At 32.6% G+C, this 27,116-nt stretch overlaps 1 protein-coding gene across 1 annotated transcript in view; it reads left to right on the top strand.

The window, feature by feature from the left end:
* Positions 1-27,116, top strand: part of BRINP3 (BMP/retinoic acid inducible neural specific 3) — a 553,553-nt gene that overhangs the window by 399,254 nt on the left and 127,183 nt on the right. Inside the window, exon 6 of the mRNA XM_077157266.1 lies at positions 8,481-8,717. Coding sequence (XP_077013381.1) covers positions 8,481-8,717 — 237 coding nt within the window. The remainder of the gene's footprint in view (positions 1-8,480; positions 8,718-27,116) is intronic.

Raw genomic sequence — 27,116 nt, 5'->3', positions numbered from 1 at the left:
ATACTTAAAATTTCCATAAGTTATGCCATCTTTTCTCAAATTTGTAACCTTGAAATATGTAATAGCATTGTGTTTTTATAATAAATTAATGTCATTTATTTTTAATTGTGAAGAAAATTACAAATAAGTACTTAAATATTTTAACATTTTAAAGGCTATCAAATTTATCAAGTTTAGATTTTAAGTTATTAAAATATAGTTTTCTCTCATTTAAATTGAAAAGTGGTCTACTAATATTACTTGCAATTCCCTACTGCTTAATCCTTTTTAAATGTATGGATGCGAAAGGACAAGGACATTCATACGGATTTGCATATTATTTCAATTGGTTTATTAGCAAAAGTTGTTAGCAAGATTTAGTGATACTTTCTGTTTAGCACTGTGTTCAGTTTCAGAATGAGACTATCTTATAAAGACAAAATATAAGAAAACATCTGCTGTATATCAATTTTGAAAAAAGTTAACACAAATAATGTATAGGGGGTGCAAGGGTAGTTCAGCGGTAGGATTCTCGCCGGCCATGTGGGAGACCTGGGTTTGATTCCCGGCCCATGCACCTCCGTCCCAGCACCCAGCCCCAGTCCCTGCAAAAACAAACAAATACGCAAAGAAATAAAGAAATCAAGTAAACAGAAATTCAACAAAGAGTGCTGTAATAACGGAATTCTCACATGGGAAAGGACAAAATATGACCCCTGCCATACAGCATACAAAAAAAAAAAAAAGAATATATGAAGCAGCTCTTCTATAGTTATTTCCTCATTTTTCAATTATTTGAATATGTCTGTCTGCATCTGTATCCTTCAACTTAGTTGTCAGGTGCGTATTTTCAATTGACTATTACAACTTTATTTGCACCCACAGGGGTACAAAAACTTTTGTAAAGATGACCTTAAGAAATCAGTTTAAATGCACTCCACTTTCACATGTACTCTTTCTTAATTTGATTTGCATTTATAGTCCAGGTGTCATATTGATTCACCTTTTGACCACACCTTTCACTTTACAAAAGGATGCAAACCATTCAATTCTGAATCTTTGTGACCATGGTGCTTTTCCTTGAGAAGCAGAAAAATCTGTCCATGACTAGAGTAGCAATTGGAGAACCTGATGTCACTAAAGAATCCTTTACCATGGCACTACTGTAGGGCTTTGTGTCTTTTATGGTTGGCTAATTAGTTCATTGTTTACTTAGGTGGTTGATCATATGGTTTTTCTGAGTGGCGTTGTGATTTTAAGTAAAATATGAAGTCTTAGAAGTATTAGAATCAGGATCTTCTGTTTTGGAATTTTCTAAATTCAGATATATAATTGAAAGAAAGCTGGAGTTATGACAGTTTATCCCTGGACTCTTGGTTGGGGGTCAGAGGATTGCTACTGAAGTAGAAATTTATCATAGCAAAGCAAATAAAGCATGGATAAGAAGTGTTGACAGGTGCAGCATGAAGCAGAATATTAAGAGCAAAACTCTAGGACTGACCTATCTACAATTAACATTCAGAAATGAGTGAAGTACCAAAAACATACAAATAACACATTAATTTGGATTACAAATGAGGTGAATAAAATGTTTCCTGGTCACATGTAAACCTGATTTACCTATTGGACCACAAGGTGTAGCTTATAAAGCAGACATATTTAAAAATTGAATGAGCCATATTCACAACTCCAGATTACTGATGAATGTACTTAAAAAAAGAAAATTTACTTAAGACATATGAAAAAAAGGTAATTGTTTTAAATGTCTTGGCGAATATATATTGAAATCAATGCTGTTTTAATTTTTCCCAAACCTTCTGAGTATAGCATGCCAGAAAAGTTCCTCTGAATGAAAGCGTAACAGGAGTAATCAAAAGCCATTTAAAATCTGGGTGCATGGGTGGTTCAGTGGTAGAATGCTTGCCTTCCATGTGGAAGACCTGGGTTCAATTCTTGGACCATACCCCCCCCCCCACAAAAAAGCCATTTAAAATAATTGTTAATGACCCTTTGATAAAGTTCTCAGAAATCGAGTGAATAGATTACTTGGATCCCAATATTTTCTTTTAACAAAATTTACACAAGTTTCTGAAATAATCCAATAAATAGTTTAATGTAATTTTGGATGATGAGTCATTATACAATTTTGGGGGGCTTAACATAAAAAAAGAATGATTTTGCTTAATAAAACTTTTTATACCAATTTATTGATTTAGTGGAACACATTTTCTCAGTGTTTATATCGACTAAAATGAAAATAGACAAATAATTTATGCTGAACTCAGTGTTATTCTATCAAAAGAACTGTATATATATATTTATAAACTAATTGGAAATATGAGCTTTATCCATTTACTAAAGTCATGGGATTTCAATAAACAGTACATTTGTGTTTAAAATATATTTATCAGGGCGGGCCGCGGTGGCTCAGCGGGCAAAGTGCTTGCCTGCCAAGCCGGAGGACCTCGGTTCGATTCCCGGCCCCAGCCCATGTAAAAAACAAACAAACAAACAAAATACAATAAAACAAGAAAATGTTTAAAGATGTTTCCCTTTCTTCCTCCCTTCCTTCCTTCCATCCTTCCTTCCTTCTCTCTGTCTTTCCTTCCCTTCCTCCCTCTCTCTAAAAAAAAAAAAAAAAAAATATATATTTATCAATACATGTAATAAATTTAATCCTATTAAACTGAGTAGTAAAGTATTAATTATAATTTAAACCTGAGTATTTTATTTAAATATTTTCATTACTGGGAAATTATATAATTTAATATAATTTTAATACATCTCTCAGAAAAAAATATATTTAGTCATTTATTTTTGTGGCAAAGAAATAGAGCCTTGTGATTAAGGAAAGGAAAAAGACGTATATGAATAAAAATATTTTACCTCAGAACAAAAACTGGTATGGAAAATAGAATGAAATTATGAATTGAAGCATATAACATATGTATATGTTTAAACATTTAAGAACAGCTTGCTAATATTCTATTTTAAAAGGTTAATGTTAGATGACAAATCATTAGGATTAGGTTACATTTGGTTCTATGGTACATAGAAATGTGATGTAATATTTTTACTTTAAAGTATAAATAGGTATAATATACCATAACACCTAATTTGGATCTATTTAATGTAGTTTGAAAAGTTTACATGGCTCTTTTATGAAGTCCAGGGTGATGCTTAATTTTCTGTATCCATTTTAGAGAATTCATGAGCAAAACAGGTGTGCCATTCACTGGTCTGCTGAGCATTTTCACTTAGATGTTATATTTTGACATTGTTATTTTGATATAGATAACTTCACAATTTGCTTTTATCGCTCATCAATTTTGTAAAATTCCCATACATTTATTCCACAATTATTACTTTTACCTTTTCCCTCCTCTCATTCTAGGGTTCCAATTAAATGTATGTTACATATTTCAATCATGAACCATAGACTTTCATGCTGTCTTCTTTATTTTATATCCTTCTGTCTTTTCATTATTTGTTCATACTTCCTTCTGATATTTTAGTTTACTAATTATCTCTTTTGCAGGGTAAAGTCTGCTGTTAAATTTATCAAATGCTTCTTAATTCCAATTTATGTATTTTTATTTGTAATGTTTCCGTTCGTTTACTTTTATAATTTCCAGTTCACTTCCAAAATTGTCCATCTTGTCATTTACTTTTTGATCATGTAACTGAAATTAATTTGCAGTTCATTTTTGATAATCTCTCTAGAGGAGTATCCTGTGGCTAAATTCCTGTTTTGTTTTGTTTTTACTTATTAGATGTCCATTATAATTTTTAATGAATTCTGGATGCTGTGAATGAAGATTTGTAAAAGTAATTTTAGATTCTTGATATGTAATCTTCCAGTGAGGATTTAGTTTTGCTTCTAGTAGGTAGCACCTTATTCCATTTTGAACTGAGCTGTATAGGGTTAGACTTCAGACCCAGTGAATACCAGTTTATTTAGTTATTTTTATTCTTGTTTTCTCCCTGTATATATATATATAGCCTTTCTGGTTTCCAACTAAAATCTTGAGGAATTTATTATCTCTACCATGGCTGGCATAAGACTTTTACTTTTGTCCTTCCGATCAGGCAAAACAGTGAGGGGGAAGTTGCACCCAGTGTTTGGCTTTTATCCGCAGGAATTTCATTCTTGCCAAAAGAGTACCAGAAATCTCCTTGCTTTATTGACCTTCTGATCCCTTAAAACAGATTAATATTTTGTTCATATTTTCTAGCTGTTCCAAGTGAGAGAATTCATTCAAAACAAACTAGATGCCAGTGCAGGAAACAGGCGTATTTTATTCTGCAGTTCTGCCTGGTGTCTTCCCACGTGCCTGCCTCCACAGAATCAGAGCTCTGCTTCCCAATCATCACCTCAGTACTAACGAGATTCTAATTTCCACTCAACTGTTCCTACACTTTTTAAAAATCGCCTAGGGCAGCTCCTAGCCACTCTGAGTTCTCTGCCAACATAGTCCAAGTTATTTCTCTAGGTATCAATTATTGTTTTTGTTAATGATTTGATTACAAAATTGCAAAGTTTTGAATGGTCTAGCCCTAATTTTTTCCCAAAAGCTTTGTTATTTTTAGTGTGATTTTACAGTAAGTCTTACTCTTTTTAGCTATTGATATGTACCGATATGGCAGAAATGCTTATGCATTTTTAAAACAAACACACTGTTTGTTCCCACCAGTCACTCCTCAATTTGTTTCTCCATCCTTCTCTATTCTGCAAAAGCACTTTTGTTTTTTCAAATGAAAAGATGTAGTAAAATAATTTGTTTTATGATTTTATTATTATGTGATGTCTCCTTTTTTTTTTTTTCCAAATTAAAGTAGAAGTAGAACAGCACTTTCTATATATCTGGTCCACACAGAATTAGTTTCCTCAGACATTATTTATTGATTTCTACATCTCATAAGCAGAGACTCTGGTTCATTCTTTCTGTTTTCAAATACCTAAAGGGATGTTTTCAGAAGGAATCACTAGTTACTTCTGAAGTATATGCTAATTTGGCATCCATAGGACTAAAAGACATTTTGATTGCTTTATCATTTTATGCTTCTGCCATTTAGCATGTTTTACCTGCCTTATAAAGTATCATCTACTAGATTTTCATTTCTCCTCTTCTATCTTGTTCTATTTCTTCCTCCTCTTTCCATCATTTCCCAGATTTAGGTCTTTTTTGTTTTATTTTATTTATTTTTTTTGGTCTCAACAAATCTCTTTTCTTTATTCCTTTTTCTTCCAAATAAGTACCACTCAAAATAATGTACATGCTTATGAAACATCAGTGATTTGTATATCTAAGTGGTACTTAAGAAGTGGTACATCCCATACACTTCGCCATAAAATAGGATCTTCAATAAGATGACTCCAAATTGACCTTTCTAATAAACTCACTCATTTCATTTTTATAGCTCATATGCATTGAAACAGTACTAGTATGTGCTATTTTAAAAATAACATCCCAATCTTTGTGTGTAATGCCATTAATATATCATCCTTTGCCACCAACAAGCTACCTCTCAAAGTTAAAAACTATCCATGTCTAAAAAATGCAAAAGTCCTATTTTTTCATAAAGTTTTCTTAATCTTGTGAACCTAATATAATTGCTTAATCAGTTAATTATATTAAGTGAATTATGTGTACTACTTCATTTGTAGTTGCTAAATACTGTCATGTGATGTTTTATATAGTTACTTCTCTTAGTTGTCCTCAATATACTTCAAGTACCTTTAGGAGAAGGAATATGATAGAGTCATCTTGATAATTCTTTTATTAACTTTATATTTGAAGTACTACCAAAGTTACAAAGGTCCTTATTAAAATCAAACTCCAGAAAGAAAACTACAACATATATTTCTATTCCACAAGATATCCAGATACACCAATATTACCATTTTGCTATACTTGGAATACCTCTCTATTGATCTGTCTATCCATCTGCCGTCTCTAATCTGCTGTTGAACCCTTCTAGGGAACTTTTAATTTCTGCTACTATGGTCTTCATCTCTGTTTGGATTTTCTTAGTAATTTCCATCTCTCTATTGACATTCACTTTGTGTTCATCCATCATATTCCTCATTTATTTTAGTCATTTGTCCATGTTTTCCTTAAGCTCTTTGAGTATGTGTAGGACATTTTTAAAAATATATTTTTTAAAGAATTTTAATTGTCAGTTTTTCATATCCAACTCATTGTTTCTAATGCTTTAATATTTTCCTTTGCCTAGGCTATCACTTCCTACTTCTTTGTATGTTCTGTAATCTTTTGTTGAAGCTTGGACATTTTGATATAATAATATGTTATCACTGGATTTTGTGTTCTGATGCACTATTTCTTAAGCTTGTTTCCAGCTTATGTTTGTTTATTTGAATGTCTGGAGCTAACAAATAAGAGAAAAAAAAGAAAATACCTTTCTGCAGATTGACTTATTTGAGAGCTTTCTTTCAGACCTTATCCATACGATGATTTTAGAGAATAGCTGGAGACCATAGTAAAAGATCTCTGCTCATTCTTTTTGCACGTGTGCTTGCATCTTGCCTTGGGAATGCAAGTATGGCTTAGGAATCCCCCCATTTACACTGATACTAAGGCCCCACTTCTCTAAGAAACACTTATCTCAGGGTGCATGACGTTGCGATATATGTCTTACACCAACAGTCTCCTACCCCAGGCAACCATGAGTGGACTGCTCTCCAGCAATGTTCTGCAGAAAAACTCCATGGGCTGCCTTCTACCTGAAGGGCGAGTTCTGGGATTATGAGCCGGCAATGAGTGTCCTGGTTCAGTCTCTCACATCACTCTTCCGGATAGATAGATTTTTACATAAATGCTCCAGTGTGTGATGAGCTTTATTCTGCGCCCTCTAAAATCAGGACCAAAGACCACGCTTGGAGTATGGGGTTGGCTCCATGTGAAACTGGCGAGGGGATCGGGAGGGGACAGCCAGGGTGCCACAAGATCCTACAACTTTTAAGTGGCCTTTTCCTTGATTTGATCCTTGCCCTGTCACTACACTCCTTCCACTGTTTTCTGAAGTTGTTTCCACCAATTCTTTCTGGTTGTTCAAAGCTTCTGTTGGGAGACAGAGCACTAAAGCTTCTAATACAGCCACCTCAATTAGGACCTATCTTCGTATCTTAACCCCACCTAGGAATTCTCTTTGAAAAAAATAAAAAACACTTTTTAAAAACTTAAGTTGAAATGAAAATGAATATAAATGAATGTAGAACTGAATATTTTTCCTGATCAACATATAGGAGAGTTAACCAGAAAAAATGACTAGGTATATTTGTCAAATGTATTTAAAGTAGATTTTTTCCCTAAATCTTAATTGACTATTATTTATCAATCTCAGATAATAGTTAGAGGCCTAACTATTTTCATTGGAAAGGGAACATGTAAAAACTTTAAAAGTTCAAAATTGTATTAAATTGTGATTCTGTATTGGCAAGCTATTTCCTTACTTTTATACATATTTTTCCTTACTGACTAGTTTGTGTATTTATAGACCTTTTAGTAGGTCTTTGAATATAATGCAAAATATTGTTACTAATTTTCATTGAAATATTATAATAAATATAAAATATTTACAAATTTATTTACTATAAATAGTTATCAAAAGACAGTACTGCATGGTATGATGGTGGCTCAGTGGTAGAGTTCTCACCTGCCATGCTAGAGACCCAGGTTCGATTCCTGATGCCTGCTCATGAGAAAAAAGAAAAAGGCAATACCTCACATTTAATTTTACATCCCTTGTGTTCACTTCTGAGAGTCTTCTAAGGAAATAGCAACTTCATCAAACCTGCATCTAGAAAAGTAATGAGGTATATCACCAGGACTGTCTTTATGCATGTCAAGGAAATGAACTGTGAGATAACTACTACAGTCCATCTGCTTCCTGGTTGTCAGTCTTAGAGATCACTCCTCAACAACAGCCGTACTATTTATGTGTTGTTAATAGAATGAAATATGCATTACCAGCAACTTTCCACAACTATTTTACCCTTGTATTATTTAATCTAAGTAGATATGGGATGATAGTCTGAAAAGAAGATGAAAAGATTAAAAAGCATTTGAAAATAGTGGTGGAAAATAAATTTGCATGCCTACTTTCAAAAGCTATAGGCCGACAGGCTCTAACCACATTATGTAAAAGTAACCCAAATATTATGATCAGTTAAATGAAAAAGCTACTTAGATAAGTTTAAAAAACAAAATCAGACAGTCTCAGGGATTGATACCTCCATAGTTTCTGGGATTCTTGAATTGCATATGGAGTCAGCAATGTGGAAAGTATTATAAATATTTACAGTTTCGTAGACTTAGATAATTTTCTAATAACAGTTTTAAATGGCACATAAATACAGACATTAATATATTTAATTTTGAACATTGTATTAAATTTTATTAAATAGTACAAACTATGTAGAATAAGTATTTTACTTTTTTTGAAGAATAAATTTGTTTACTTGTTTTTTTTTCTTTAAGGGCTTCAAGTCCTCCTTCCAGACTATCTTCAGGAGCATTTTGTACAAGCAGCTTTGAGCTATATTGCTTGTAATTCAGAGGGAGAGTTTATCTGCAAAGACAATGACTGCTGGTGTCAGTGTGGTCCCAAATTCCCAGAATGCAACTGTCCCTCCATGGACATTCAAGCCATGGAAGACAATCTTCTTCGAATAACTGAAACTTGGAAAGTCTACAACAGTGACTTTGAGGACTCAGGTAAGACATATACTTAGATGTAATAATTCTAAACTTTGACAAAAAAAAAAAAACTATATTGGAAAACCTATTTTACCACTTAGGGAAAAAAAAGAAGCTATCACATATTTGCAAGATATTTGATTTTAATTTTTTATTATCAGTCTTTCAAATGAAAATACAATTACTTTTATTATTGGTTATTCAGTATTTTACTGAATGCATAGATGGTACTTTGTGTATTTCTCTGTGTGCTGACTTTAGTGCTTAGGCTGCTCTTGAGTTGATAGATTAGACATTTAATAAAAAAAACCCTTGCCTTTTTCAATTCAAAAACATCATCTGCCATATCTCAGGAGTATTTGATACTGGCTTCCAAGTTTCATTTGTTAGGCAAAGTGTAGAGTTTGTTTTATATGTTGTCAACATTAATATGAATATCATAAGTACTCACCTTTCACTTAACTACAAAATTAAATCAATTCTGATTTAATAGTGTTCTGTGGGTTTTGCTTTTAGTTATTCGTGAACTTTCATGAATGAATCTGTCTGCTTTCAGTGTTGCTTTTACTGAGTACACAACATGTAAGAGTGTACATTTAATAAAGCATTGAAGTTAAAACAATAAAGGAATGTAAAAGAAGCCTCAACATAAAAAAATATTAAAATAAAAATATACAATCAGATTCATAATTAAAAAGTAATAAAAATTCTCAGGGTGTTAGTATAATTATATAGCATTTAGTCAAAAATATACTGGATATAACTAACTTTCATATTGGCAGAGATTCTACCTGGCAAGAGGTCAGATTTGTACACATGAATGTTTTGATTCTTCTTATGATTCATTTAGCCAACCACAGTAGCAAAGGGATAATGGATCTTCTAAATAAGAAAACCTACAATTTATGGTTTTAACAAGTAACCTACTTTTTATTGTATAGTTCCACCAAATAATAGACCAAAAGCTTACATGAATATATAAATATATTTAAGTAACTGTATTAATAGAGGTAATAGATGTTAGGGTAGATGTAGTGTTTCTTAAGATATGTTTCTATTAAAATGGAGTATAGTAAATAGTCTTCCTCAATTTTAGTAACATTTATATTTGCATAAACAGTACAAACTATGTAGAATCAAAGGTATGTATCCTTTTGATATTGTTGGAAAAATTAATTACTTTCTCTTCTCAAATTCAGCTTTTCCAATTTTACCAACTTAATAGTCAAAAATCATGTATTAGCCATTTAAAATAAACTGTGTATTCAGAACCATCTGATATTTCTAAAGAATTATGGCATGTTCCAATTTTAGAAAATAACAATATAAAGTAATGTTCCTGGGGTTAAATTTAAGTACATATATTTTCACAGTGTGTGCTAGTTTAGACCAGTGAGTCCTCCCATTCTCTGAATTTGGGGAAATAAAATAGGGTACTTATTATTTTCCATTCAAACAGCATTAAAGAAAGATCACAAATAAGCATTTTGGCTTTCGTTTCATATAAAATGTAATAAATTGCAGCAAGCCAACTTTTCCATTGACAATAAGTAAAAAGCTGGATTAATTTTTTTTAATTATATTTTTAAAGCCATAATAGAGTGTGGAAGCAACAAAAACTAAATGGACTAAATTCCTGGCAAGAGAGTCTATTGGACTCAAGTTGAGGATTCACAGTTTTGTTTGTTTTATTTTTCCTCTCTTTGGCAGCTCTTACTTTAGTGTGGAAGCTGAGAACTGTGCATTCCTCTGGCTGAGTGACTGATAGGAGAATAGGAGAATGATAAACCAGGAAAAGCCTTTGGAGAGACTGGAGTGACAAAATTATGGGCTCAATGAGCCTAAATAAGATCATATTTTGCTATAAGATATTTTTCTGAATTTTAAATTGTGCTGATCATTAAAGAATTAGGTCAAAGACCTTTGAAAACAAAATGAAGTTTACCACAGACCCCAGGAGTTTAGAAGATCAAGACCCACTGGGGGAGGAACTTGAAAGCAAAAGAAAGAAGAGTAGAAAATACCTAGAGGGAATAATAAATTGACACTGAGTTTTTTACAGGTACTTTTCCCTAGGGCACTGAGTTTTTTACAGGTACTTTTCCCTAGGGCATATTTATTAATTCAAAGCAGAATTAAAGGATAATATTCTAGGATTAGCCCCTCACAAATGCTACTACACTGAGACAGAGAAACCTGAAGAAAATTTGTCATTCACAGTAGACTGAAGTGGCAAAAAAGGGTTTAAGCTCTCTTGAATGCACAACCAGTTCCCCATTTAAGACTTTTGCCTCATTTGGAATCTAGATGTGACAAGCATCTAAACAGATAAACTAAAAATTTTCAAATTATATGGAGTTAAATTTTCGACAGGGTTAAACGACTAACGAGACCAGGTACTTAATTGGAAGCTCTGGAAGTCTACACACTCAGAGCAAGGGAGAACCAAAGAAAGAATATTTAGAACAATTATAACACTGACCTAGCTCAAATCCTGATCGAATGAAGGAGATAAGTTCCCATACCATCTGCTAAATAAAGGAGATGGTGACCCATGTGGAGGATTCAAACATTTCCTGAAAGCTTACAATTATTTTTATAAATGATTTCTCACATAAAACACAAAGTTATAATATATGTGAAGAGACGAGACTTTATGAGCACTAACAAAAGAAAATATGTAAGACAGTAGAAGCAAGATGATCTAAGTATTGAAATTAGCAGAAAATATTTCCAGATAATTTTTATGAAAGTGTTCAAAAAAAGAAATGAAAAGATTAAGAAATGCACCATATTTAGAATTCATAAAACAAGCTCAAAGGGGAGTAGAAAAGTGAAAATTGCAATATCTGATACCAATAAATGAAAGTTTTGTTTTAATCAGGGATTTGGCACAGTGGGTGATCAGATGAGTGAATATCATGAAGACAGGACAATGAAATATAGACAAAGGAAATGGTTAAAAGAAAAAAAAAAGGAAGAAGAAAGAAAAGAAACATGGATGAAAGAACAAGAGGAATGTGAGATAAGCAACAGTTCTAATATATCTGAACTTTAGGCATAGGAGAATCGTAGAGAAAAAAATTGGCAGAAACAATATATGAGGAGATAATGGACACAGATTTTTAAAACCGAGAGCAACTTGGAGTTTTCCAAACTCAGAAAACACGAGCAAGATAAATACAAAGAAAAACAGATAGGATAGGACTTACACAAAGCAACATAAATACAAAGAAAAACACAAATACAATAAGATTTACAGTATATGAAAACAAAGGGAAGAAAAACATTTTTAACATATTAAGAGGGAAAAAAGCATATTATTTTCAAATGAGCAATAATAAGCCTGACTTCTCAACAACATCAATAGATTTTGATATTTTCGTAGAAAAAGAAAACTATAAATATGGAATTATATAACTTTGCAAAATACTTTCAAATTCAATGGTGAAATAAAGATGTATTCAGACAAACAATCTTAGGTAAAAACCTGGAAATGCAAAGGAAAAGAGTAATATTTGAACTAGCAAATATGTAGGTAAGTAAATGAATATTGACTGTGCAAAATAATTGTAATGTGATGTGGAATAAAATAATACGTAGAATTATAATATATGACAACAATAATGCAGTGATGAGTGAAAGGGAATTAAGCATTCTGAGGTACTGACATTACTGAGGATCTGCTAATAGAAATAATTTGTATTCTACTGAAATTAATTAAGAATATACATTATAATCTCTGGGATAGCCTCTAAAAAGAGTAAAAGAATGTTTACTTAAAAGATAATAGAGGATGAAAATCATATAAAATTATTTTATTATTCAAAAATAAGAGGATAAGGAAGAAAATGAGAACAAAAAGATCTGAAGATCTGGTTCAAATAGAAATAATGTACAGGAGGATAAGATTGCATTTTCTTTTCATTAAATGGTCCTGGGTTACATATAAATCTACTGTCCAGGATCATACATTAAATATTCAATTTTACTTATTACATCAAATATTTTATTTTACTTATTATATTAAATATTTTAAATAAAAGATCACAGTGTAAGATTGTTTAAAATAATAAGAATAAAAAAAGACAATTTCCTGCTTACCAGAGACACCATTCAAATATAAGAACATAGAGAAGTTGAAATAAAGGAGTGAGAAAAAAAGTTATAATGTAAACTTAGCCAAAAAGATAAGAAAATTTGTAAAAGAGCAAATTTGAAGGTAAGATACATTAATATAGATAAAGAAAAGAAGGATATTTTATAATAATAAAATTCATCCAACAGTAATATATTATAAATATGAATGGACATCTAAAAAACATGAAGAAAAATATGCTAGAACTAAAAGGAACAAAAGACAAATTCACAATCATGATGATGGTTGTGAATTTAACATACCTTGCAATAAGTGATAGAACAAATATTAGTGAAGATTCAGAGAATCAGAATGGAAAGTTAATGAGATTGACCAAATTGAAATATATAGACTATATGTAAAGACACAAAAAAATTAATATTAGTTTCCAGTACATCTGGGGTATTTACCAAATTTCATCATTGGATGGACCATAAATCAAACCTGAACAAATTTCAGACTATGTTTTCTGACCACAATAGAATCATGCTGAAAGCAATAATTAGAAGTTAAGTAAGTAATACCCATAGCCTGCAAACTGATTAATGGGCTCCTAAAGGATTTGTTGGTCAAAAAGAAGTTAAAAAATTTAGAAAACATGGTGAACTGAATGATAATGAAAATAGAATACATTGAAAATTGTGTAATTCAGCTAAACAATTGCTTGGAAGGAAATTTATAGGTTTGTACCATACTTTACAAGAGAAGGAAGTCTAAAAATCAGCTATTAAAACTTTCACCTTAAAAATTTTAAAGAGAAATAACTATCCCTTTAAGTTACATAAAAGGAGAAAATAAAGAGAAGGGCAGAAACCAATGCAGTAGAAAATATTCATGTTACAGAAAATCCACAAAGCAACAGGTTGGTTACTTGAAAAGATTAATATGACTAATGATTACCAAGAATAATCAAGGCAAATAATATTTAAAAAAAACATTTTTTAGTAAAAGAAATGTAAAAGAGCACATCACTAAAGATGCTACACACATCATAAAAATTATGAGGTTATTATGAAGAATTTTGCACCAAAAATTTGCTAACATATTGTTCAGTATACTTTTAAAAAATGGATACAGTATTAAAAAGCTTTCCTTATAAGAACTTTCAGAAATAAAAGAAGAAAATTATGATCAATCTTCCTTATGAACATACATGTGAAAATTTTAAACAAATATTATTCATTTATAGAGAGTAAAATATAAAAATGATAAACTTTATAATTAAATAGAATTTATTCCACTATTACTGCATTTACAAAAACAATCTAATTAATTCACTACATTAATGGAAAATAGAAAAGAATCTTATAAACATCCCAATAAATTCAGAAAAATATTAGACTGATTCATGACGAAAAGGCTTTAAAGAACAGATGGGTAAAGATGGGAATAAAATGCATGTTCTAATAATTCTAAAACCTTCACATGAAGGTAAAAATTGAAAGACTTCCCCTGAGATCAAGAATGAGACAGTGTGGCTCATTATTATTACTTGTACTGATGAATATCCTTGTTAGCCCAACTAGGAAAGAAAAACAAATAAGAAGCATAAAGAGAAAGAAATAAAGCTAGCATTTTTCATAGACAATATGATTGTGTACAGAAACATTTACTGACTGGAGATTTAGAAGCAATTCGACAAGAGTACTAATAAAAGTCATAGTTTTAATCTTACCTCCATTTGGGTTGTCCATCTGCCTCTTAGAACACAGGCTTTTATCCTGCTGCTTTCAAGTGTGTTGTGTGACAAAAATAATGATATACAGAATAAAACTACTTGTTGCAGTGATATCATTGAAACAATTTCCAACACTGTAATATTTTGTATTCAATTATTTGTTTTAATGTGTGTATTTACGTGATTCGTACTTAATTTGAGGAGTTTCCATGACATTGCTGTAAATTTTATGAAGCATCAGCAGGCAATTTATTTTTTTCAATTTCAGTGTATAAATAGTTAAAGAGTGAACACACATATTTTGTTAATGCATTATATCTTTAGTAAAACCACATTCAATTATCCACAGTTGTAACTGAACACTGGTAAAATGTTATTTAATTTGCATTGGCTTCAATCCAAAATTAGTAAACTGTATGAAGGAACACTTATGATGGCTTTGAGAGGAGTACTTTTAGTTAGACACATATAGTAAACAATAGAAGAAGCAAGGGAAAAGAGAATATATTGGGAAAATGTTTCTAAAATGTTCTTACCTCCCACAGACTTCATTAAGTTGATCACCCTTATTTTAAGTACTTTGATTGTAAGGAAATACAATAGCTTATTTCATTTCCCTGATGAGTGGCTGTGCATCAGTTTCATGTGTAAGTAACACTCTAAACATTTTTGCTGGGGATTCCTGAATTTTAGGTAAGATAGATAATCATTTGTGTATATCTATCTATATGCCTAAAATTCAACTTCAGTTATATGAAGATAGCCCACGAAATTGGAAGAGGGTGGAGTTTTAGGTTAATTTCAAATGTTTAATTCAACTTAACTTGAAAATTCAAAATATTTTAAATAACAAATCTAAAATATATTTTAATGAAGCTGGGAGAAGTGTTTATAATTTATTTAATAAAAATACAGTATTCGAGTGATAAATTAAATACTTCCTTAAATATAAACAGCAAAATAAAGCATATCAATTAGAATGCAGAATAACAATATTGAGTGCAATAATCTTCACCACACAAAAAGGAAGAAAATGCTATTAAAAATTCTGTTAGGTCAGGATAACTTGTATGTAAATAATTTTCACCTGTGTGTGCTTTCTGTTTTGCCAAATGTAAAATACAATCAGTAAATCAGATTAGTTTTGAATAAATCATTTTTATATTTAATTTGTTTTGTTTTGTAATAAATAGGTCCTGTAAAATATACCTGTTACTGTCTGCATATGAAAGAGTCTGGGAATTTCAAAATAAAATTTATTTCTTTTTTCTTATCTTGCAATCTGTGAGAATTTTCTGCAATAATAACAATATATAAACAAATCTAATCATTCTTTAAGTTTAGTTTTTTAATACAAATTAAGGCTTAACAAGAAATATTGATGCAGTATATGTAACACTGACTAGAGTAAAAAAATGGATATATGTTAAAGTTATAGGTAAATATACAGGAAAATCTGAAGGCAGAAAAAATGAAACATATACTCTCACAATAGCAGTAACTAAACAAAAACTGGTTTATGCTGCATATATAAATATTCAAAAATCATAAATTGTTTTACCGGTACTTAGAGAAATCTTCCACTCAGATCCAGATCAAGGATGCCAACTTAATTAGAAAACTGGAGGTCCTTACAGTTTTACAGTTATAGCTAAATGATCAAAACCAACATGTAATATGGATTGTACTATACAAACATTTACCAAGATTGTGTGACAATTAATCACTAAATATATGCGAACACAGATTTCTCCTAGTAATTTTCCAAATTATTCACAACTATATTCTGAATGAATGAGAAACAATTACTTAGTCTAAAAGTATGGCATATGATAATATGATTGTAAATATCAAATAATCTTAAAAAATAATGAGCTTCATTGACATAAAACACCAACCATTTAGATATTTTTCTACATGATGTATTTTTTTGTATGCTGTATGGGGGGTCACATTTCATTATTTTTTCATTATTTTTTCATGTGAGTATCCTATTATTACAGCATAATTTGTTGAATTTTTGTTTGTTTTGCTTGTTTTTTTTTTTTTTTTTTGCTTGTTGTTGTTGTTGTTGTTTGGGAAATGCATGACCGGGAATTGAACCCTTGTCTCCCACATGGCAGGCAAGAATTCTACCACTGAACTACCCTTGCACTCCCTTCTACATGACATTTTTACTCTGGAAAACTCGTGTTCTCACTTGGGGGATAGGAAATCTGAGATGTTTTGTATATTCTTGCAACATATATCTTCCTTAGGATGATGCCTGTTAGATGGAAGGATATTGATTTGGTGATGCATAAATAGAAACTAGAGGCCATCTTGTAATGGGAATTGTTTATCTATTACTTTTAGAGAACATGGTCCATTTTAGCATTTGATTTGAAATCAGATACACTAATGCCGTAATGATAAATGTATTGAATGCTAAAGTACTATGTAAAGGTTTTGTTAGCTTGATTTACAATGTTTTTTTAATGATCTATTTATTCGTTTTATTTTTATGTAGAGCATTCTTAATTTTCTTTTTCATAACACTGTGATTTTCAAACCAGCTGATATTCATTTGTTTACGGAAGAAATAAATTTTTCAGAGGAAATAACTTTATCTCAACAAAATATTTGAATTGTAACTAACAGACCATTTTACACGCTAAAATTTTTAATCAAATCTTATTGTTTGCTGCCCAGTTTTCATTTTCCTTCCTTGACAGTAAAGTATTCAACAATTTCTTTGAGGAATGCCCACTTCCCTTCTTAGCATTTCATAATATATGGGCTTAAGCTCACACTGAGCTCCCAAGCTGGGCTCTGACTGGTGCTGATGAATCACTGGAGTTAATTTCCCCAGTTACAAATGTAAGTTCAGGACACATGTAAAACTGACTCAGTGAGACCCAAGAAGATATTTTCTTGGAGCATGTGGAGGCAAAGAAAATGTTCTTGCTTTCCACAATATCTACAGAGAGAGTCATTAGCTTTTCTTTTTACGTGGTCTAACAGCATCCATGAGACTTGCTTGACCCACGCTGTGTGGAAAATCACATCAATGAGCTGCTTAATTTTTTCTGCTTCCAATCCACCTTGCCTCTGGACTTTAAGTTGCTTGAACCAAATGATTCCCTTCAAAGTTAAGCCAATTTGAGATTGTCTATCATTCAGGACAGGCTGGATAATACTGCAGAATAATAAGAATAATAACAATAAAAACTCAATGATATCTGGGGAGTATAACATTAAGTTTTATTTCTTCTTTACTTCCCCACTGCTAGTTGCTTGTGGGCTCTGCTCTATGACTTTTTGCTTCAGGTCTCAGGCTGACAGAGGAAGTCCCCATTTGGGAAAGAGCTCATCATGGCAAGCTGTATATTCACTGTATCATAAAGCTTCTGCCTGAAAGTGACACATAACACAAGTGCTAACATTTCATTAACCAAAACACTTTGCCTATGCCTCACTTCAAAGAGGGTAAAGAAATGCATAAATTATTATTTTCCTGGTTAAGGAGTCTAAATACATGTGAAAAGCTCTAATAAATCTATAATGCACTGTTTTTGTTACCAGGTATTCAACTTCCTGCTCTTGCCAAATGCAGAACCCACTTAACCTATCTCCGGTGGACTAAACAAAAGTCCCATCTATTGCTTAGTCTAGCTTGATGGAATGACTCTTATAACCTTTTCATCAAATTCAAATGTGGCTTCTTTTGATCTAAAGACGTATGAAGCAAAAATAAAGTTATATATATATATCAGGTTTTTCAAGGCAGATTGGTCAGGATAACTACAGTAAACCCTTCCTTAGGAAGGGGGAAGACGAGGAGATACAGAGCAAGTCCAAGTGTATTACAATTCTGAAATCCTATAGGGAAGACATTTTGAGGGCCCCTTTACCTGGAGGTGGGGAATACCCACTAATTAGTCCTCAGCTTTTCTGTCCTGGAGTTTCTCCCTTATACATTGTTTTTCATGGATCCAAGCTCATACATGTGAATGGTTGTTACTATTTCCTCCTTCTCCGTAGCCACAAATGAGGTCTGATTTGGAGAATATGCTCAGGGAACAGCATTCTCAATCTCCTTTCTCGCCAAACATTTGTGACCAAAAGGTCCTTTTAAATCTTAAACAGCACAGCATTTTTAGCCCAGTCATGGGTTCTTTGGTAGTATAACTAACTTAAGGATTTATCTTTTATCCATTTGAGTTTAATCAGCGCCTTGGGCCAATAGCTCCATCTTCAATTCTATTTTTTCTGGATGTGTTTCCCATGTTTTATATTTTTCTTTTTCTTTTCATCCTCTCCCCCTTCTCATCTTTTTCACTTGAATTGTGAAATTTTATTACTCTTACTTGTGTCACACCCCCTAATTGGGAGTACTTATTGGGTGCCACACCTTCTTTTGGAAGACAAATTCATGTATTCCATGTATTCAGTGGCTTAACAAGGAGCATGGAGACCAGATGCTAGATTTATTTTTCATTTTGGTGTGGGGGTGTGGGGTGCATGGTCCAGAAATAGAACCCCAGTCTCCTGCATAGAAGGCAAGCACTCTACCATTAAACCACATATTATATTTTTAATTGTATGAGTTTTAATTGGCCATTGTAACTAAATCATTTATTTCAATATTGGAAGTTGAGAACAGTTGCCTATTTCAACCTTACCTGATTCTTGGTCTCTCTATACCCTTTTATTTGTGCTTTTAAACTTGTCAGTTCTTCTCTGAACTTGATATGGAATATTAGAAATCAAAGACCACAAAAATGCATAATCCAAAATTGTCTTTGGATTATGACATTGGATTTATTTCCCCTCACACTATTTGTCCATTGCGAGTTGGCTGTGAGGTCTTCTCTCTGTCTCCTCACTCTAGGACTCAGGCTAAACAGAGCAGCCACCATCTGGAGCACTGCATCACTCTGACAGAGTGTAATTCCTTGCCCTACCCTTGCCAGAAACAGTCAACGGCAACAGAACTAACATTCTATTTTCTGACCTCTTTCCTGGCACTGAGTTTATTAGGTGCATGATCTTCTTCCCCAGCTACCACTGGCAATATTTTTACCAGCTGTTTCCTTACTGATTCTCATGGATTGTCATCATTCCAGCCCCTAATAAAGTTGTTCTTGAGACACAAGATATACTCAGTCAGTGCCACAAGTTCAGACCTTTGCTCTCTTCAGCACTGTCCCTAACTCCATTTCTGGCTGCAATTTCTGTTTAAGTCAGGGTAGACTAGGTAACACTACAGTAACAAATACCCTAAAATCTCACATTGAGATCTCAAAATGAGAAAGCTCATTTCTCATTTATGTTGCATGTCTACCACACGTTGGCTGATTACTCTGCTCTGCATTGTCCTCACTCCTGGACTCAGTCTGAGGGAAATGCCACCATCTAAGGTGGTTTGGTTATGGAGGCAGTAAATTGTTCAGTAAATTGTTATTAACTCTTAAAGTTTCTGCTGGAAAGCTATACATTACCTCTGATCACATTTCATTGCCAAACTCAATTTTAGAGGAAACAGAGAAATGCCATTTTATCGTGTACCTAGAAGAGAATCCAGAATATTTGTGAACAGCCAAAAGCTCAGCCACAGTTGGCTTTTCAGATACAAATAACTGAAAACATTGTGATCTATATCACCTGACCAAATAAACTCATATAGTTGAATCAAAGTGTAGTTTGCTCTATTCAAAGTTCCACAGTCTTCCATATTAAGAGGGAAAAGTGAGGTATGTGTAATTAAGTAAATATTGACAAATTTGACCCACTGAACCCATCATTCTATCCAGGAAGTCAGATAAACCAACTTTTATCTATAACGAGCTATATGATCATTCACAAGTCATATAATCTCTTACCAGCTACTTCATTTGTCATTCATCTACTTACTTAAACTTAGATGAGCAAAATAGAAAATTCTCATTCTGAATTAACTAGCATGTATAATAACACTATTTCATGGGTAAAACATTCTTAGCAGTCTTTTGCTTCTCTTTATAGCATAATTCTTTTAAAGGAATTAGAAATGGGAATGTAAGTATAAGGGAAAGAAAATGACGCTTTAATGATATAATTCTCAATCGTGTTTCTCACAATATTTGTGTAGTTTATATCCATTGTGATAATCTGTGCACTGACTATACTGTATTTACAAATATAACTATTTCCAAGAACAGTATTCATCTTTCAGGCTGATATAGTGAAACTAATTTGGTTTTCAATATTGTCTGTCCTGACTGATCAGTGGTTATCACCTTTGCCACGACCAAGTTTTATTCTATACTTCAATTAATTTTGTAACACCCTCTGAAATAAGATGGCTGTAAAGTGCCAAGCAGGTGTTTTATGTAACAATTTCTGATTTAGATCCCAAAAGGCTTTCTGCCAAATGCCTCCTGCTGGTCCAGTTGGCCTGATGTATTTTCATGCCTAGATCAGTGCCATCATCTCCACTCTCTGAAAAAAGTTTGACATTTCTTGAGGGCGGAGAACACCATGTTTCTCTATATCATTAAACAAAAACTAGCACACTGCTGTATATATAGTGGACACATTGTATATCACGATGATTTATGTTGATTGATCAGTGAATGAGATAAAATATTTATGTGCTGCTGGACATTGCCCACATATTTGATTTGATCTTCCTCTTTCAGTGTCTCTGGGAATGTCACAGTTAACTGTAATCCAAATTAATCTTTTCAAAGACTTATTTCAAGAAATGCATACTTCTGGTCTGTATTATATTGTATTTTTTACGTAGGCATTTTGAGGGTTTTTCTTTTTTGTTTTTTTTGGTCCAAATCTGAATGAGATCATGAACATCTGCCATACCTTGTGCCTCACTACAAGGTAATAGAATATAAAGATGCATCAGAACACAAAGATACAGTGTTTCTTCCATCAGTTTGAATTTATTTATTATGAAGGATTGTCTTTCAACATAAATGCTTATGTGTTTGCTTTAAACCTATCATAATCTGAATTTACTCAATGGATAATATCTAATTAATTGTGTAAAATAGCCAGTTTAGTATGAAACAAATTATCAAATACTTTGATTCAGTATTGTAAAAATAAAATAAGTGGTGACTTCATTAAATTTTAATTGTTTATTTTCTCATATAAATACCAACTATGATGAAGAGATATTACTAAGTAATAATTTTAAATCAGATCATTTTTACTTGCTACTCTATCATCAGTTTTATAAGAATTTTATGTGATGGTGATTCTAGGATGTATGCACACTATGCCATTATTTGGGCCATTTTGACAAAATGGTTATTTGTTTCAATTATATACACTTGGAAACTATGACAAAGATTATCTTCAGTCAGTGTATTGGTACCTTTTGCAATAATCACATAATGGTCAGATAGACTTTGTTAAAACTGTCCAATATCATATACTTGATACTTTTTAAATCATTCCATTGTATTAATTCAGTTTTCAGATAATGTTCTTAGAAAGGACAAATAACAAGATTTTCTATTCATTCATTTTCAGATAAATTTCCTTTTTTTTTTTTCCTAAGAATTTCATCCTTCTCCTAAAGCAAATGAGTAAACTCTTTATATAGTTAACTTTAATGTGTTTGCCATAATCGGCTTTATATTTCACTAAATGGAGACAGCAGTGGATAGAATTTTAGTCTGAACTTTTGGGTACATGCAGAAATACATCTTATAGTAGAGCATAAGATATGAATGTGAAGTCAAGTTATATCATGTGAAATATTTTCTATTTGGTCACAAAACCTTTAAAATTAGATATCTAAAGTGGACAGCAAAATTTCAAGATTGCTAAACAACATTGATGTGAAACATTATTATGAAGTTGTCATTTGTCCTCTTCAGTAAATATCGGTGGATCTCATCGTCATAGGCACATAATAAAATCACCATTCCTGCACCATTGTTAGGTATGTGCATATGACTTGGTTGGATAAAAGAGTTGTGGAAGTAAACAATGCTTATTCTCTAGAGTAACTCTGTACTGGTTTGAAGATATTTGTAACCCAGGAAAGCCTTGTTCTTTCTCCTAATCCAGTCTTGCAGGGGCATACCTATTGTTTAGGGCTGAAACTTTTATTCTGTGAAGATATGATACAACCGATTGTGGGTTGGATCTTTTGATTAGATGGAGATGTGACTCCATCCATTCGAGGTGGGTCCTAATTAGTTTACTGACATCTTTAAGAGGGCTCACAGACAGGGAAAGAGCTCAGAGCTACCGTAAATGCAGATATCTGGAGATGTTTGGAGTGCCAACAGAGAAAGTACATGCCTACACATGGATGTTTGAAGATGCAGAGCCAGCAGATGTTGCTGTGTGCCTTTCCATAAGATGCTAAGCAAGCCAGAACCCAGAGTTTTACCCTGGAGAAGTTAAGTGAAGACCCATCACATTTAGAGAGAAGCCACTGGAATCAGGAACTGGAAGCAATGGAACCAGGAATAAGGACCTACAGACACCAGCCATGGGCCTTCCCATGTGACAGACATCTGCCTTTCTTTTGAGTCATGGTATCTTTCACTGAAGGGCTTAGCTTGGATATTTTTACAGCCTTAGAACTGTAAACTTGCAACTTGCCATATCCTCTTTATAAAAGCTGATCCATTTTTGGTACATTGCATTCTAGCAGCTTTAGCAAACTAAAACAAAGCCTTTAAGAGCCAGGCATGATTTTATAAGTTTGCTTCTCCAGCCAAAGCAATGGAAAGTGTTCCAGACGGTGATGATTCTAATGAATTTTGTTATTGAAATAGGATATGGGGAGTAGAGTTGCCAGTCACCCCAAGGTAGATATGTAATCTCAGCAAGGAATAAACCTTTCTTGTTTAAACTTCGTAATATTTTGGTGGTGTTTGTGACTTCAGCATAATCCACTTATATAACGTATATTCAGAAGACAGGGGTTTTGATTTTATTATTTATTATAAATGAAAGAAATGCAGTGATTGGTAATCATCTAATTTCTGTAATTTGAAAAAGTTCGGCATTATGATATTTTCAGTTTGATTATTTTCTATAAGAAATATATACTCTATTTTCCAAAATTTATGAGACCAGAAAGTATATGTACCTTTTAAATACATTTCAGATTTTACACCATCTACTCTTCAAAGTAACCCTGTGAAGTACCTAATATTATGATTGTATATATATTTCCATTTTATAGCTAAGAGAGCTAGAGCTCAGACATATTAAGTATCTTGTCCAGTATACCTAACAAGTGGTAAATCCAGAATTCAAGCTCAGAAAAAAGTACGTAGTCCTTGCACTACACCAAACTCATAAACAACTGCTATTATTACGTAAGGAAGACTCTGAACTTTGGGTCATAAGCTTGTATTTATCTCTGCATACAGTAATTCAGATAGTAGCTTGTTCTGATCTAGAGGCTTCAATAAGCCCCTTAGTATAAAAATTGAATACATGTAGCAATTCACAAAGATAGAGACCCATGAAAAGACATTGTTTAGGGCTATGTGTATTTCTATGAAATAAGGTATTTCTAAACAATTCATGCATAGTTCAGATTCCTCTAAATGTTGACTGTGAGGTTTTTATATCATAATCTTACTTCATTATGGAATGATAGAAAGCTTTAGAACCAAGACAGGTACCACTTATTTTTAGAATGACTTGAACTCCATGCAAGGTGCCTTTAGTCACTGTTAATATTTACTATTTACTTTTCAGCAAGGTTTATGTTACTTTTAAGTATGCTAATATAAGCAGAAACATTAAGTCTAGGATGGTATTTCTATATATCTGGCATTTTCTAAAAAACTCGATTTGTTCATTATCCCTTATAACTCAAATTTTATATGAGTTGCTAAGTGAAAGCTTGTGGAGTATTACTAGGTTACTAAGAGCAATTATCACTCTGTAAAAGATATCTTTCCTTTGGCTTGACCAGTGCCCTTTCAACCTCCTTCATTTCTCTTTTTGTGACACCTATATAACACGCACATAACATCTGCCATGCAGCTAAATGGCTGTCACTGAGAGTTCCATTTAATTTTTGCTATCTTGATAGTATGATCTTAATAGCTAGCCTTGAAGAAGAAATAACTCTTCTATTGGAAAAAGTCAGTGCTTCATTTAAGGAGCTGACAAAGTGTTAGTAGAAAGATCTTGATATTAATTGGCAGCAAAACAAATGTGTGGTGTTATGTCAGGTTGTCAGGTAACTGTGTTGGGTGAACTCTGAACAAACATCGTACTAGGAAGGTTGACCACATTTGTCACACTGGCTATGCAAGATAACACCCAGGAAATAACAAGATAAATTTCCCCAAACACCATTAAAGCATAAAGTCATGCATGGACTCTTAAAGCTGACAGGCACTTTAGCAGCCAGCTTGTCAAACCTACTCGATGCAGGAATCCTCTATTTCATGCGATTTAGTGTTTATAATTTTACTTTTGTTTCAGTTATGATGATCTCATTATATCTCTGCAATACATGTCATGCTTTGAACAGCTCTAATGATAACATTAATCTCATTGTTATTATTATTTTTTTCGCATGGGCAGGAACTGGGAAAGGAACCCGGGTCTCTGGCATCTCTAGCATGGCTTGCAAGAACTCTGCCTGCAGAACCACTGTGGCCCGCCCAATCTTATTTTTTTGAAATCAATTTATTATTTATTTTCTACTTTTCTTCAGGAATACCTTAATGTTGCATTGCTGAAACATGTGAACTCTTAGCTTCTGTTCTGTGGTCTTAATCCTCCTTTTCTCAAATTTCACAGAATGTCTAATCCTTCTTCTATAGGGCGCCCTTCAGGTATTTGAAGACTTCTACTTCAAGTTCGCATTTTTTATTGTAAACTTAGTATTTTCTCTGTTAGATTATTCCTTACTTCAGGAAATATCTTGACCATTAAACATTCTCATCATCTGCTTTCGACAATCTCAGTTTTTCATAGTCTAACTTTTTCACTGGAATTCAGAACTGAGCAGAGCATACCACTATTAATGTGGTTTCATTAATGTAAAGTACAATGATTAATTACTTCCTTTATTCAGGACATGATAATGTCTAAGGTTCATTTAACTTTGGGGCAGTTATGTTGAACTGTTTATATGTATTGAGCTATGAGCAAAAATATGTAGTTATTTTTTTAAACAAACTACAGGTGAGTCATATCCTCGCTATTTTTATTTTAGTATACACACACACATAAACATTCACTTTTTAAACCTAATGCTGTACTTTACTTTTTCTAATGCTTTGAATTTCAACTGTTATAGTTCCAATAATCCCTGAGCTCTTTTTGAATCCTGATTCTATCATTAACTAACAGTGTATTTTATGGTTTATTATTAATCGTTCACTGTTTCTTTTTTTTTTAATAGAACAGGCAAAAATAGTAGAACTCTGGCCTACAACACGAGAGTTTCCCTAGAATTTGCCAAGACTTCTGTATTGTTTTTAGCCATTTTTATTAGACTTTAAATATTCAATTTTCATATATCTAAAATAACATGCCATGAATTATGTTTTGTCACATACAACCCATTAAATAAAGCGAAGAGCCCCAAATTAGCTCTAATTCAAATACCTCATTTGCAAGAATATTTTAGGACATGGATAGTCTTGTTCTATGCAATAAATACAACTCGTACAAATATATCAGAGTACTCTCTCAGCCGGATGACATTCACCATCCTCTTGTCCTGTAGTAGCTAATTATCTGGTTGTAATTTATATTAATATAAAGTTTTACTGCAGAACCAACTGACAGTATTTCTTTCTGCTTAAAAGTTCTTAAAGCTTATGTAACTCATAATAGAGAGACTTGGTGATACTGACGATATTAACCTCTGTTCTGTGATTGGGAGCAGAGGAACTCGAAGCAAAATCAAAGTGTGAGGGAGAGGATGTTTAGGCTGGCCCTAAACATATTTGAAAGTAGCATACACTTGGGATTTTCTTATGCCTTTGCTTAGATCCATAAGTAAGCAACACCCAAATTTTGGACCTATGTTCTCTTCATTTCATGCATGCTCCCCGCTATGCTTCTAAAAACGTTCAGTGCCCAAAATAACCTTGTACCCCATACCATGTCAATCAGGAAGAACTAGGTAATAAATAAACTCAGAATCTCAAAGCTTTACAGAAACAAAGGTTTATTAATCATTTGTACTTCATGTTCACTGCGAGTCAGCTCTGCTCTGCTCTTTACTCATCAGAGACCAGGCTGAAAGAACAATCTCTCCTGTGAATATGTGAACATTTCACACCATTGTTGTAAGCAGAAAAGAGACCTAGATAAAATTCATGCTGGTTCCTAAAACTTTGGGTCAGAAGTGGCGTTTCTCATTTATGCTTACATTTTATGGGTTAAAACATGTTATATGGCCAAGCTTAAATTCAAGGTCGTGAGGGTGTATTACTCTTCTACAGGGAGAGACTTGACAAAGAAGGGACAAATTATGAATGGACATTTGTAAAATTTATCATAATTGCTATGAAAATTGGTATGAATTTGCTGAATTCAACTGGTCTCAATATTTAAGAGGGGAAACAACTAGTTTGAACCAGTCCATGCTTAAAATTTAATGATTGGTCATTCT

This window comes from Tamandua tetradactyla, chromosome 4 (assembly GCF_023851605.1).
Source record: "Tamandua tetradactyla isolate mTamTet1 chromosome 4, mTamTet1.pri, whole genome shotgun sequence".
Classification (NCBI taxonomy): Eukaryota; Metazoa; Chordata; class Mammalia; order Pilosa; family Myrmecophagidae; genus Tamandua; species Tamandua tetradactyla.
Note: the sequence above shows the minus strand (reverse complement) of the source record. Positions and strands in the feature narration are given on the sequence as shown.